Source organism: Antechinus flavipes, chromosome 2 (assembly GCF_016432865.1).
Source record: "Antechinus flavipes isolate AdamAnt ecotype Samford, QLD, Australia chromosome 2, AdamAnt_v2, whole genome shotgun sequence".
In the NCBI taxonomy this organism is placed as follows: Eukaryota; Metazoa; Chordata; class Mammalia; order Dasyuromorphia; family Dasyuridae; genus Antechinus; species Antechinus flavipes.
In genome coordinates this window covers 448,451,065-448,466,669 of record NC_067399.1, presented here as the reverse complement: position 1 = coordinate 448,466,669, position 15,605 = coordinate 448,451,065, and the positions used below count along the sequence as shown (strand labels likewise).

At 36.8% G+C, this 15,605-nt stretch overlaps 2 protein-coding genes across 6 annotated transcripts in view; one reads left to right on the top strand and one right to left on the bottom strand.

Annotated features, from left to right (window-relative positions):
• RPN2 (ribophorin II) overlaps positions 1-12,034 on the bottom strand; it is a 178,600-nt gene extending 166,566 nt beyond the window's left edge. For all 5 annotated transcript variants that reach the window (XM_051979331.1, XM_051979328.1, XM_051979329.1 and 2 more), the window contains exons 1-2: positions 11,928-12,034; positions 7,893-8,083 (exon numbers count right to left, since the gene is read on the bottom strand). In XM_051979331.1, coding sequence (XP_051835291.1) covers positions 7,893-8,083; positions 11,928-11,940 — 204 coding nt within the window. In that variant the 5' untranslated portion in view covers positions 11,941-12,034. The remainder of the gene's footprint in view (positions 1-7,892; positions 8,084-11,927) is intronic.
• Positions 11,948-15,605, top strand: part of MROH8 (maestro heat like repeat family member 8) — a 57,078-nt gene continuing 53,420 nt past the window's right edge. Inside the window, exon 1 of the mRNA XM_051979335.1 lies at positions 11,948-12,068. Within this exon, the coding sequence (XP_051835295.1) occupies positions 12,028-12,068 (41 nt within the window). The 5' untranslated portion in view covers positions 11,948-12,027. The remainder of the gene's footprint in view (positions 12,069-15,605) is intronic.

The window sequence follows — 15,605 nt, the reverse complement described above, 5'->3', positions numbered from 1 at the left end:
TGTTTTCTAAGCTAATTATCAATTTTGTAATGATAATGAATAAAAATGTGAATATTAAGTTCCTGAATAAAAAGTTCTAATCCATTTGCAAAATATTTGTATATTTACCACATCATGTAATTCTTGCTGTCCAGAACCAAACTCAACAATGATCACATCTGTAAATAACATATTCTTACATCTCCAGTTTGACTCCTTACTGCTCTCCTTAGCATGTCTCACATCTCCAACTGCCTGCTGAATAATTCCATTTAGATATTTAACCATCAAATCTAACTGAACCTGTCAAAGCCAAATTCATGTCCTTCAAAAAAACAAAATTCCTGACTTCCTTATTTCTGTCAACAGTACTATCATTCTTTTAGTCACTCAGAATTAAAATTTTGGCTATATCTTTAAAATTTTCTCCCTCCCTCCAAGCATTTATCAAATCAATCTGTTAAGTCTTGTCAATAAGCTCTTTTTCAATGTCTCTTGCTTCCCTTCTTTTCTATTATCATTGTTACCATCCATCTTGTTCAAGTGACCAAAGTACTTTGTAAACCTTAAAACTATCTGTAAATGGGAACTATTACTTTGTAATTGTGGAAAGGAAGGAAACAAGAAAACCTTTTAGAATATTGTAAATTAAGTTCAGGGAGAAAGAGAAACAAAATACCACAACATGCCAATTCTTCTATGTACAAGAAGGACCATTTACTCTAAATGGTTTCCCTACCTCCAGTTTCTATTCCTTTCCAAAAGCTTCCCTGCATATGAGTGTCACACTCAACTTATTTAAAATAATACTTTCTTTAGATTAGTCCTGCAGAATCAGGACTTAAAGCCTATTCTTCTTCTTCTTCTTCTTTTTTTTTTTTGCTGAGGCAACTGGGATTAAGTGACTTGCCCAGGGTCACATAGCTAGGAAGTGTTAAGTGTCTGAGGCCACATTTGAACTCAGGTCCTGACTTCAGGGCTGGTACTCTAACCACTGCAGCACCTAGCTGCCCCCACTCTAAGCCTATTCTTGATGGATTAACAAATGTCTATTAAATGTCTGATTACTGTGTCAGAAACTAGGCTAGGGATACTAGTACAAAGAATGAGAGAAACTTACTCTTTAGATGAGAGTCTTCCCCATGAAGGCACATGAAAACAATATGTTTTGGCATAGGACTAATAGAATATTTCTCTGACAGTTCTGGGATTGAACTTATTTGTCGTTGCAACTCTGAATCCAGTATGCTGGCTTTGTTAGGTGATAGTGACAGGAACTGACTCTCTCTGTTTCTTCTTTGGGCTTACTCTAATCGAGAGATATTTAAGAGGGACGGACAGTGTACACAGAAGGCTCAGACTTCATGGCTTACCCAATATATATTTCTAAGAAGGAATCCCCAGGATATACTGTGTTTAATTTTTTGCTTAACAGAAATACTCAAAGTGGCTTTGGAGCTTTGGTAGCTGCTCTGGATTGAAGGCTGGCCATTCCTGTCTCAGAGAAAACCCTGGTTGGTTGATTTTCTGCCATCTGTACATGATCTGTTGTATTTCTGGCTAGCGGGCATTTCTGTGACTGCTAGATTTTTGCCAGATTCTGTTGGGACAAACTAAGGTTGTCCTCCATTCCTGTGATTCTGGTTCTATTAGTCCTGTCAAGAAAACACAAGCTTCCCAAGAAAAAGTTAAACTGTCTGTTGATTTTATGGGGACAAGTTTATTGGTTTTTTTTTTCCCTCCAATGTCTTGGGAATTTTATCTATTTGTGTCTGTCTGTTTTGTTACTGCTAGTTCTTTCAATTTATAATATAGTTATGGGAAAGGACACACAGGGAGTTGAAGGCTGTCATTCTTGATTGTGAGCCCTGGCTCTTTCTGCAATGAATCCAACCGTATCTATTTTATATGCTACTGTGCCTTTGTCAACACTGGCTACAGTGTTCATTTCTACTACACATGTAGGCTAATTGGGAGGTAAATGGGATCCAGTAAAAACAAAAAGGGAAGTACTTTAAATCTGTCTTGCCTCCTCCAGAAGCAGTCTGGCCTATTGTTTGCAAGTATGGTAGAAGCCTAGGTCTTGCTGCTTCCAGAAAGGTGCAAGTTTTACATCTGGGATGATTCAAAGGGGGGAAAAAATGAGAGTTTAAACTGTAACGAGAAGAAAAGCCTAAATCCTTAGGTTTTTATTAAGGGCCTGACTGAGCAAAGTTGTAAAGAATTCCAAAAAGGAATAACATTAGTTTATGGTTGAATGATAGCAAGAATTTGCTGAGGGGGCAGAGTTAACCTCTTTCAATCTACAAGATAACTCTCATACATGAAAAGGGATAAAAATTAAGAGTCATTTAAAAAAGAAAATGAGAATTTCCCAATTTGAGGAGAAGACATTATTTTTCCATGACCTGGTCAAATCAAGGGACATGGGAAAAGATCATATCAATTATGAGAACAGAATTGGTTTAGGAAGGACTCTTTTGTTCTTAAGATTTATGAAGGCTAAATTGATGACTCTACAGAAATAGACGATATGTGCCTAATATTTCAAATATGAATTTACAGAGCATAAGAGGGAAAAAACCTGAATTTGTAAAGACTTTATGAAGAAGCTTTTCTAGAATTACTATGAACTGTTAATTTGGAATGGGGGAAGGAGATTTGGTGTGCATATATATGAGTGAGATACAATAGGGGTTAAGTTTTTTGCACAGTCACACAGCTAGTAAGTGTCAAGTATTTGAGGCCAGATTTATTAAAATCAAGATTTAATTGTAGGATCAGTGCTGTATCTACTGTGCCACCAAGCTGCCCTTAATTTGGAAATTAAGAAATTCAACTACCTGCAACCAGCCTTACTATTTTATTTTCCCTCATGGAGATTATGGGATAAAGGAGTTTCCCCAAATCCTGCATTATAAATAATTTTATTTATCTCACATAAGATCAAAATGTCCAGTGAGATGCTAAGTCCCAGGACGAAAAGGGCTTTTTATGTTTTTATGTTTGTCATCTCAAAGCAAAATATGTTCAAGGTGAATTATTATTAATCAATACTGTTATCTTTTTCCTTCTAGTTAAGTACCATCTTCAATTTTTACTCTCCAACAGAAAAAGGAAATATTTTGAAAAAATTAATGCTTTATTTTGTTGTAGAAAAATTTTAATTCATGGGAATCAATCTGAATAAATGATTTAATAGAATTCAATTATTTAGAAATTGTCATTTCTAAAAAGAAGTTAAGAGAAATATATTTTTGAAACCATGATCCACTATAAAGTATAAACATGATTTGTAAACACAAAAGTTTAAGGTTAAAAAAACTTATGGTAAGATATTAAAGTATAATGTTAGAGGCACGCAAATAAAAATATAGTAATTTGCAATAAAACCATCTGCAAACTATTAAAAATTCAGAAAACTGAATGAGATCAAATTAAAAGAGAAAAGTCGGATTTACAGAAAAGCTGCTCCCTGTTAGAAACTGATTTAAGTCAAGAGAATATCTCTAAAGAGAAAATTCTTTTCCAAGAAGTTAAGGAAACAACTACTGATTTTTAGACTTAATGTTACCAATGCTGCTATCCTGAAATATATCTGAGAAGTTAAGTTAAAATCATGCAACAAACTTAGACTTGAACAGTTTAAGTTAGCTTTATACTGGGTTTCACAGATTAATTGGGAATAATTACTATTATTGCATTATTGATTTAGATTGTCTGGTTTTGAAGGCAATCAACAAAGAATGTCAAATGCAGAGGCACATATCCAGGGTTTTTAAATCACATAATTGGAAATGGCAAGTTCTGTTTTATGTTTTGTATTATTATTATATCATATTGTAATTATTACTACTGTCTCATTCTGTTTAATTAGATTTTTAAATATTATAATTTTGGTAAATATTATACAATTGTATAATTAATATTTTGAAATGAAACCTAAATTATGATGCATATAACAGTAAAAATAGTAATCGTTTTGGGAGCACAAACAAAAAATGCAGACCTAATAGAGACTTAACAATACATCCTAAAAAATGAGGGAGTCAAAAAACAAAAAATAGAAATAATTAATGATGTGAAAGGCAGAATAAATACGGCACTGGATTGAGGTAAGGAAGACCTAAGTTCAAATCTAATGTCATATACTGCCTAGCTGTTTGATCATGGGTAAGTCACTTAATACTGTTTGTCTCAGTTTCCTCATCTATTAAATGAGATGTAGTTGGAAATTTGACAAATCACTACAATAACTTTGCCAAGAAAACCTCAAAAGGGCTCAGAGTCAGATACAACTGAAAAACAACTAAATGATAAAAACAAGACTCTACTGGCTCAAACATCTTTTACACTTAAGCTGTTTTCAACCTAAGTGTAAAATTGAAGTCATAAATTTAAAGCCTAAAAATTGAAATGAGAAATGAACATTTAGAGGTCTTTTGAAATAAGAGTTGGAAAATTGGATTTGGGCTTTAAAACTTCAGATTAATAATTACCGAAAGATTTTATGGATCTTATATAATTCATACATGGCTTCTATATAAAATGTCTAATGGTATCCATGTCTTGTTTATCCTCTCCTACGAATGGGAAAATGGTACTTTATAACAACTTATTAACATTAATGTGATACCAAATTCATTCAAATCAGATAAGATTCTTTTAAGAGCAGACAGAGCCAACTTTAAGAAGACCAGAGCTTGAAAATAGTGCAGTTCACTAGAAATCAGTAAGTTACAGAATGTTGATAAAAGGTGATAAAGATTTGTTCCCTAGAAATCTGAACCCTACTAAATTAGTCTTAATGGCTGTCATGTATTATACTATACCTGTATACAATTACTAAATATCGATGCATAATTATATCTTTAATTGTAAACAATGGAACTTACCATGTAAGAGGGAATTTATTGGGATTACAAACTGATTTACTTATTATAAGCCTACCATCTCATTTTGCTTGTAGAAATATCCAAAGATGGCAAATCTTGTCATTTCTAACTCTATATCTTCCTTTCTCTATTCAGAGTGAAAACCCCAATTCAGGCTATTACTGCTTTTTGCCAGCCATAACCTACTGCAATGGCCTAAGTGGACTCCTATTTCGAAAGTCTCTTCCCAATTCCAATCTATCCTTTACAGAAATGCCATAGTGACTTTCTTAATGACTAATCCTACCTGATAAGTTCCAGAGGTCCCCTATTATCTCTAGAAGCAAATATAAACATTTAAAATGCCTCACTACCTTTGAAATCTTACATCTTACTTATTAATTCAAAAACACCAGAGTCTAGCCATACTGGCTTACTTGCCATGTTTCCCACTTCCTTTCTCACTGCATTTTCATTGGCTATTTCCCATCAAGGGATTATTTTCTTCCTTACCAGACTTCTTGGAATCTCTTCAAGACTCAGATCAAGTACCACCTTCTGCACATAGCCTTTCTTGTTACCCTCAGGTGCTAGGACTTGGTTCTCCAAGATTATCTTGGTATTTATTTTGTACATATCTCATAAAAACCTATCCATGTACATGTTTCTTCCCCAAGTTCTTTTGAGTGCAGAACAGTTCTGGTTTTTGACGGTTTCCTCAGTGTTCAGTACGTGGAAAGTACTTAATAAATGCTTGCTGATAAATTAGCAATTCACTATACAAGAGGAATAGTCAAACAGTTACCAATCTGGAAGTGCTAAATGGCACATTCCTAAACTAGTTTCAGTTGGATACTTATTGCTGAGGTCAGAGTGTCAGTCCTGTGAAGGTTCTGAAAAGGTAACCCTGACCCATAAGTGAACCAAAGATTTCCCATCTATCAGATCACAAGCTCGGGTGCTACATACAACCTTTAGATGATATGAAATAATACTATATAAACCAGCTGTTTCAAAAATATTTCTGACCTTTACTCAAAATCAAAGAGTTAAAGGAATCTTGCCCTGACATACCTAAAAATGCTCAGTCTGTCACTTTCAGAACCAGATATGACAGAAGTTTAATGAGATAACAAGTGTGTCCTTTCTGGGTCCCCCTTTTACAATAAAATCCTCTGACCAATATTTCACTAAATAATCTTGAATCTATAGGCTAGCCAACCACCCTATATCTTTTCCCATTAAATGAGCTTATCAATTAAGAGCATAGAATGTGCTCTTCTTGAACCATAGGCTACAAGTGTACTGGTTTTTTCCCTCCCTAAAGACCCCTCCCTGGTCTCCTATGATGTACTCTTAACTGTTATCAAAATTAGGTCACAAAAAGAGAAAGATGCTTGGAGACTGGCAAACTCTAACCCAAGGACCTATGGCATATAGTTGTGCTTAATCTTGTACCTTATTCCTATTCACCAAGACCTGATATATATAAACAAAAAGAAGAAGCTTATTGAAAGTGTTTTTTTCAAAATTGTCTGGTTCTAAAATTTTTCCTACATGGTCCAACATTGCCAATAGAAATATTATTGCTAAACCCAGTATGTGGGAAAGTCTGTAAGAGTAAAGAACACAACTTATTCTCACCATGGGGACTTTTTATAAGTATACAAATTAATTTATTAAGTATTTAAATACTATTCCTATGAAGGTATATGAGTTGCTCATATATGTATTCAGGATGCGTAAAGGTCATACTTGCATAAAATCACAAAGTGTTATAATTAGCAAAAAAAACTCTTAAAAGAATTTATTCCTAACTTTATTGCCCTTATTAATAAGGGCAGAGATATATATTCTTAGGACAAACAAAAGAAATCTGGAAGCTACTCCAGATTCAATGTTTTCCTTGCCCATATTACCCTGACTCCATAGGAGTAACTGAAGGATAAAACAATTTAAATAAGATAGCTAAAATTTATACTGAAACTTTTAAGTGACCAGATATTTTACCCACAATTCTCATGAACCTAAGGTCTAATACTAATAGGAAAACTGGATTTATTTAACGGCAAGATAATTCTCTGAGATACAACTTATAACACATTCTGAATCACTGTAAGACACTGATAAAACGAGGCAAAGTTTTTTTTACAAGATGTCTTGCCCAAAGAACAAGCCTGGGTCTGTATGAAAATTCATCAATTTAAGATTTCCCTTGTACCCAGTTAAAATGGCCCATACAAAATGACTGAACATGGTGTGGTATATGAATATAATGGAATGCTATTATGTTGTAAGAATCAATAAACCAACATATTTCAGAAAAAAATGGAAAGATTTTCATGAACTGATGCTGAATGAGATAAGCAGAACTAGGGGAACATTGTACATACTAACAGCAATATAGTGCAATAATCAACTATGAGAGATTTAAATCTTCTCAACAACAATTCTCAACAATAAGATAACTTCAAGGGAATCGTGATGGAAAATGCTACACACATTCAGAAAAGAAACCTGGAGCATACTATTTTCACTTTTTTTTTGTTTTTTCTTTTTCATGGTTTTTCCCTTTTGTTCTGATTCTTCCTTCACAATATGACCAATATGGAAATATGATTAATATGACTGCATATATATAATCTATATCAGATTGCTTGCTGTCTTGGACTGAGGAAGGAGAAAAATTTGAGCTCGAAATATTATGATAGTAAATGTTGAAAAATATCTTTATATGTCATTGGAAAAAAATAAAATACTATGGGGGGGAGACTCTGATTTCAAAGTAAACAATTATATTGAAGTAGGGTTATAAAATTATATATTAAAAAACCAAAAGAACAAAAATAAACAAATGAGCCCATACCAGTTTCTTACTAGCAAATATCGTAAACTGTCAAGGTTTCCCATTATAACTCTGTTCCCATTCCCAAGGGGCCACCTGCTCAACCTTACACAAACTTTGCCTTAGTACTTCCAAATGGAGAAAGCAAAGATATTTTTTAATAACTGATAGGAAAACCAAATTCTTAACTTCACCTTTACATCAGGCACTTGTGCACCAAGCTTGCTGAGTCCCACGATGGAGTAGAAAGCAGTTTCCAAATCTGAGAATGGCTGATTCAAAGAGGATTTCAGTCGTTCAATATCACGTTGGGTGAGGTAGTGGCTGGGTGTTAGCGCCTGGATGAGTGTGATTGTTAGGGCCAAGAGTAAGATGGTGTTGGAACCTGGAGGGAAATGTGTTTATTTTAATAACAACTATTAAATAAGTTGTACCTTATCCCAATGCCATTTAAAGTTACTCATAACAATTCAGGAAAGCTAACATTTATAACTACTATAATTACACAAGTAGGTAAGACAAAATTTTTGTGGGGAAGGAAGTTTTCCCAAAAACCAAAAATTTTTCCTAATCCCTCTGATTATTTTACTCTCTGATCCTCAATACCAGACTAGAATTTTGTCCTATCTTAGATTTCCATTATCATCATCTTGCATTTCTCACAAACTCCCTTTTTACATTTCCTAAACTTGGGACATGGGACTGTTTTCCTATTGGAGGGAAAACTGCCCCTATCAAAAACAAATAAACAATAACAACAAAAAAGGGCAGAAAAACAGTTCTTATCACACTGTCTTGACTAGACAACTTGGCCAAGAAGACAGCCAAGATCAGCATGGAAGTTTCTCACTAACACTGTCCATCAATCTCCCAAGCTGTCTTGGATGGCAAGAGGTGTCTCACACTGTTTTTCTGGTCTCCTTTACATTAAACACTGAAAAAAAGCTCTATTTATTAGTGACTATAGTAATGGCTTATATGTTTTTGGTCAAACAATCTACATACACTTCACCATCTAGAGAATCAAACAAGGCAGCATCACCTCACTCAAGGTCATGCAGAGGCACCTTGAACTATCATTTTATTTAGAGTTTTGGGGCCAATTTAATATCTCTATACTGGGTATTCTCCATGCACTATAATTAGCAAATTCTTGCTGTTTTTCTAATATGTCTGTGATTTAAAAGCATCTTTTTGTCCGGATGAAAAATCTCCCCAGTACCTCTTAGTCAATCAACTAGCATTAAGCACCTACTATATATGTCCCAGGTACAGTCTAATCCCATTCCCTTCCAATACAGCCTTTAGCCTCCCTTTCCTCTGGACCCTATGGAATGCTTCTCCACTGTTCACAAACATTTCTTTCTAGATCTCTTCCTTTCTTGCCTGCCTATCTGTGGTATCTATCTCATTTAAATCTAGTTTTCTTCTAAAAATATCATCCCTAAGCACTCTGTCCAAGGCTGGTTGCTCCACTCTCACTCAAATTTATATGACTAAGGATAAGACTTGGCATATTCCTTACTTCTCACTACATTTTGGACTTGCTCAAGATCAAGCTAGATTTAAATTCAGGAAGATGAGTCTTCCTGATTCCAGGCCTAGAGGTCCATCCATTGCACCACTTAGCTGCTCATTTCTACCTTTTGCTCAGCTAGCAAAAATCAAAGCAACATTACCATTGCTGTTAGGAAGAATATGACAAATTGAAGCTGTCATTATTGTCAGGTGGCTCCACAGTGACTGCTTTGTAGCATCCTTCCCTGGCCCCTCCAAGCTATGTTATATCCCTCAATAGACTTTGTAAGATTCCGTAGGCAGCAAGTTCCACTTTTTATCTCATGGGGTGGTATACAAGAAAAACAATGACTCTTTAAAACTTAGAAAACTTGGATTTAAATAATCTCAGATGTTTGGTCAATTAGTCAGAAAACATACATTAAGTACTAATTGTATACGAGTCACTGTGCAGAATATTGTGTTGAACAAAGAAACATAAGAGTCAGTTCAGACTCTCAAAGACTTCACAATGTATTGGGGGAAACAACATGCAAATAACTGCATACAAATTATATACAGGATAAACTGGAAGTAATTCAGAGATAAAACACCAGAATTAAGAGAATGGAAGACTTCTTGTACAGATGGAATCTTAGCTGGGAACTGAAAAAAAAAAAAGCAGAAAAGAGGTCCCAGAACAGAGTCCTATGGGACATCATCTCCCCTTAGTGGGCATGGCCAACACAAAGATCCAGCAAAGGAGACTGAGGAGGAGGAAAGGTGAGAAAGAGCATTTAATGTAGAGGGATGATCAGTAAAAATGCCTTGATTAAGGAACAGCAAAAAGGCCAGTATGCAGCATCTTGGGGAGTAAGGTTGAAGAGTGGAAAAGTGGGACTTTGAAAGCCAGAGGTTTTTATATAGCTAGAAGCAAGTAAAGGAGGTAGTGGATAGAATCATGCATTTGGAGTTAGACCCCAGTTCAAATCTCATTTCATGTACTATGCGACCTTAGGTAAGTCGTTTAACCCATCTGTCTCTGTTTCTTCAATTATAAAATAGGGATTAATAATAACTCCTATTTCCAGGGTTGTTTTTGTTTAAAACAATGCTAGCATGCAGCAGGAGTTATATAAATGTAAATTATTGTTATTATATTTGGTCCTGAGGTGATAGTCATTAGAATTTATTGAGTAGCCTGTTATGATTAGATCTACACTTTAGGAAGATCATCTTGACACGTGAATGGAGGATGGATTGGCAAGCCAACCAGCCAGAAGACTGTTATAATAGTCAGATGATAAAGATCTGCACAATGGCAGTGGCAGCGACAAAGGAGAGAAGGGGCCATGTGCAAGAGATGTTATTAAAGTAGATATTACAGGATTTGGCAACAGATTGGATATTGGAGCTAAGAGGCATTCAGCATGATTCTGGGTTGTGAGCCTAGGTGACTGGCAAAAAATAGGAGGAAGGATATGGAGAGAGAGATGAGTTCAGGTTTATACTCCCTGAGAGTAAGATGTCTTCAGGATATCAAGTTAAAAATGTCTAACAAGCAGCAGGGGATGCCAATCTGGAGGTCAGCAGAGATGACAAGTAGAAGTGACAATCAGTGATCTAGAAATGGTAACAACCTATGGGAGCTGATGAGATCACCAGAGAAAATAGTATATAGAAAAAGGGACATTATCTCTCCTTAATGGGCATGGCCAAGATGAAGATCCAGCAAAGACTGAGGAGCAGCCTGATGGGTACCAGAAGAAGATATGTCATACAAACCCCTAGAGAAGAGGGTATCAAGGAGAACAGAGTGATCAAGTGTCGAAGACTACTGCTTACTACACTGTGTGACCTCGGGCAAATCATAGATCCTCGAAGGGCCTCAGTTTCTTCATCTGCTAACTGAAAGGGTCCTTCTCTCTTGAAGCTAAGACCGGAGCCTGGCCACAAAGGTGGCCTTGGATTCTCCCCCATTGGATTGTAAACTTCTTTAGGGAAAGTGTTGCGATTGGGACAAGTGCTTGTTCCTAACACTTACCACAGTACCTGGCACACAGTAAGCGTTTAATACATGCTGAATGAATGAACACACACATTTTTGGCCAATCCCTTCCAGAGTACCATCTGAGACTCCTACCCTTCCTACTCCTGCGGAACAAGTCACTTCACTTCTGGGCCTCAATTTCCCCTTCTAGGAATTAACACAAACCACTCCCGACCTCCCGGCTTCCTACAGGTCTGCTCCAAAAGCCTTTCGCAATCCTTAAAAGACAGTTACCATTCCGGCCAGGAGCACTGTATTACTTTCCCCAATGCTGCCCAAGGCCCCAAACACATTTGCCGCATCACCCTTCCACCAATCCCCCATTCCAAGGTCAATGCCAGCGCGTCCCCCTCACAGCACCATCCCCGCCTCGCAGCGGGGCCTTCCCCGCCCCCACTCCCGCGCGCACCCTCGGCAGGAGAACGTCCTGTTAGCTACGGGCCACACGAGGACCCGTAAAGTTCCAGCGAATCTTTTCCTTCCTTTCCCTCCCCTCCCCTCCTATCTTCTCTCCCCAGCGAAACCGGAACGTGCAGATGACCGTGTTCCGCAGGGGAGGAAGAACACGCCTCTCCAACTCAAGTGCAGGGCGCATTCGGCTTCCATCGTCACCCTCTGGGGAGACAAGGACCTCGCGGGTCCCCTTCCCAAGATCAAGCCAGGGCCATGCCCAACGTCTCACCCGGGACCGCCATTTCTCCGAGCTTCAGCCCAGGTCCTGGCGCGCCGCAGACTTCCGCCCAAGAAAGTGGTTCCAACTAAACGGCAGAGGTGGAAAAGCTATGCAAAAGTATCATCCCACGAATATGAACCCCAAAAACAGGTTGTTTATCCCTAATCAAAATCTTGTTTGCATTTTTATAAAGCTCTGGTGTGAATCTTTCGGGAAGAGTCCTGAAATGGCTACACAGTTCGTGCGTTGAGGCCCGTCCACCCCCGGAATAGCACCTGCATGGAACAGTCCGCTTAGCAACCGTTAAGCTCCTAGTGGTTCAGGAAAACGGCCAGAAGAGGCGGGGATCTAGACCAGAAACGGGGCTTCTGCTGATTGGCCAATGTCCTTGTTATTCATTCATCTTCAAGAGCTCATTTTAAAGGGAGCATAGGCTTTGGGTGGGAAGAAATGGGGGAGGAATGAGGAAGCTGGAAATTTTGGTATCCTCATTTAGGATAGCTGTGTAATTCTAATCATTTTAATTATTTGATTCACGCAGCTCTCTTGCTCCTCAGTTTTGCATACCTTAAAGCTGAACAGAAATGTAAATCATGTATTCAATTAAATAAGCATTTCCCCTGTGACTCCATTCACTGGAATGTAATCGGTACAAGGAGTATTCTATTTTTTAGACTAGAAAACTGACTCTTAAATGGCTCAGAGCTAGTAATATGTAAATAAGAGTCAGCTCTTAGCAACTGTTGCTACTTGGTTGCAAGGCCTGGGCCCTACCCATTGCACCACACTATTCAATGCGAGTGAACGGGTCTCTAAGGAAGATAATGGGATAAATTAACTCTTCATTATTTGATAGTGCACTGAGTACTTTATGCGATATTTAAGGGAAAATCATAATTGCAGAATGCAGGCGTTCTTTTGTCACCTAGAAGGCTTTCAAGCTTCTCTCTGTGCTTGGAACCATGTCTAATGTGACCCATTCTTTTTAACATGTTTCAGATCAATTCCAATTTCAAGTCAGAAAATGTGCTTTTTAAAGGCTTTGCTCCCGGAATACTCTGTTTTTTCAAACAATGTGTCCCGGTGTGGGGTTCAGGAAATAGAGAAATTTTGTTTCTTTATCCAGGTATTAAGCTCAATCTTTGAAAGCTTCCTGAATAGAACACTGGATTTAAGGTAGATCTGTGTACAAATTCTTTCTAATATATTTATTGGCTGTGGAGTCCTAAGGAAATCATTTAACCTCTTTGATCCTCAGTTTCCTGTTTGTAGCTCTAAAATGGAGATCACTGATTTCCAGGGTTATTTTAAAGCTCAAATAAGATTGTGCTCAGTAAAAATTCTACATACATTTCAGTTTTATATATATTTGCCTATGTTGTTGTTTGATTTCAGCTGTGTCCCTTTCTTCATGATTCTATGAAACCATACCATTCATGGGTTTCTCTCAGCAAAGATACTAGAGTGGTTTGCCATTTCCTTCTGCAGCAGATTAAGGAAAACAGGTTAAATAGCATGTCAGGATCATTCAGCTACTAATTGTCTGAGGCTGGATTTGAATTCAGGTCTTTCTGACTCCCCATCCAGTGCTCTATCCACTGGGCTGCTTCCTATGCATATCTATATATAGATATATTACATATATAATATTCAAATTTTCTTTTTCCTCTATTTGAAAATCTCTTTCTTGGTTACTTACATTGTTAAATTTAATTACTCAGTGTTTTGCATTTTTGGTTTTTATAGTTGTTAATTTTTTTGTTTTTTCTTGAAAGTGATCTGTGAATTCTTTGAATGGATATTGAAAAGTTCTGGGCAATTTTGTGGTATTATTTCTGGCATTGTGGTGTTCAAGTTTTTTGACATGTTCTTTTGGGATACCTATAATATTCAGGTTGCCTCTTAAGTTGTCCTGTCTTCTAGATTAGTGTGTTTTGTTTGGATAGACGATATAATTTACTTTAATTTTCTTTCTTCTCTTCTTCTAAACTGTTCTTTATTTCTGTGTATTTGCGTTCCCAGTTGATTGTTTACTTGTTTATTTCTTTGGTGAGCTTACTGATGCTCTAGTGGTAGTGCAGAGAATTGTGAGAATCTCCTCTGGTCAGCTCACAGGTCCAACGTGAAAAAATTTGAGAACCCGAAAAGTCTAAATGGCAAAAGGGATTTTTATTGGCTCTGAAAAGCCAGCTTTATTAGGAAGACAGACACCTCCGTGGCAAAGTCTTGTCAGAGAAATAACAAAGCTTATCACTGAGAAGAGGATGTCTTCACAGCAAGCAAGAGTCCTGGCAGGCAGCTGTGCCAAGAAGAGAAGTCCCTTGGCAAAGCATAATCCTACTTAGGACTTATACAAAGATTTGAAGTTCAGAATTGTCTTTTATTGGCTGTTTGAGGTTTGGGCTTCCATTGAAAATTAAATAAGAATTCCTCAATGATGTCAATTCCCCAGGCCTAGATTTCTAGTTGAAAAGAAGGTACTTATCTTGGAGTTTCAAGCCACTCAATAGGAATATCAGGCTCAGATCTCTCTTGAATAAAATAATTTTGAAGGCTTTTTCCCAGAGTCTTGGGAATTTCCTGAAGGGGGCCTGGGCCACCCCAAAAGATCAATGGAGGGTGATTTGACCAAGATCTCCAATTGAATGAAGCCACTTAACTTGTCTGGGAAGATATGCTTTCGCAGAGGAGGGTCTGAGACTCCGAATTTCCCTTCTTTTACAGATTAAAGGAGACACCCTTTCAGAGTTCACCCCCTATCATTACCATCTCAGACTCGTTTTTCTATTCGATAAATTATTTTTGATACACAGTCCATAAATTCTGTTTTCATAATTTTCATTTCTCTTTTAAACCACTCAGAAACAGCATTTTGTGGTTCCATATTCTCCTTAAATTCCACAGGTCCTTTGTGTATTTAAGTGTTGAATTTTACTTCATTTTGCAGTATTTATTTTAAAATGTCTAGACTGATTAGATCTGAAGCAAAGTTCCCAATAGCTGTATGAATGCACAGCTGTATGAGGCCTAGTGACTGAGATTCTCTGGTACACACTGAATTGTTGCTACATACCTGAAGCTTTCTTTTTAAAATATTTCTAATTCAGGCATGGACCCACACTTAACACCATATACCAAGATAAGATCAAAATGAGTCCATGATTTAGGCATAAAGAAAGAGATTATAAATAAATTAAAGGAACATAGGATAGTTTATCTCTCAGACTTGTGGAGGAGGAAGGAATTTATGACCAAAGAAGAACTAGAAATCATTATTGATCACAAAATAGAAAATTTTGATTATATCAAATTAAAAAGCCTTTGTACAAACAAAATTAATGCAAACAAGATTAGAAGGGAAGCAATAAACTGGCAAAACATTTTTACAGTTAAAGGTTCTGATAAAGGCCTCATTTCCAAAATAGAGAATTGACTCTAATTTATAAGAAATCAAGCCATTCTCCAATTGATAAATGGTCAAAGGATATGAACAATTTTCAGATGATGAAATTGAAACTATTTCTACTCATATAAGTGTTCCAAATAATAAGTGTTCCAAATCACCAGAGAAATACAAATTAAGACAACTCTGAGTTACCACTACATACCTGTCAGATTGGCTAAGATGACAGAAAAGATAATAATGAATGTTGGAGGGGATGCAGGAAAACTGGGACACTGATGCAT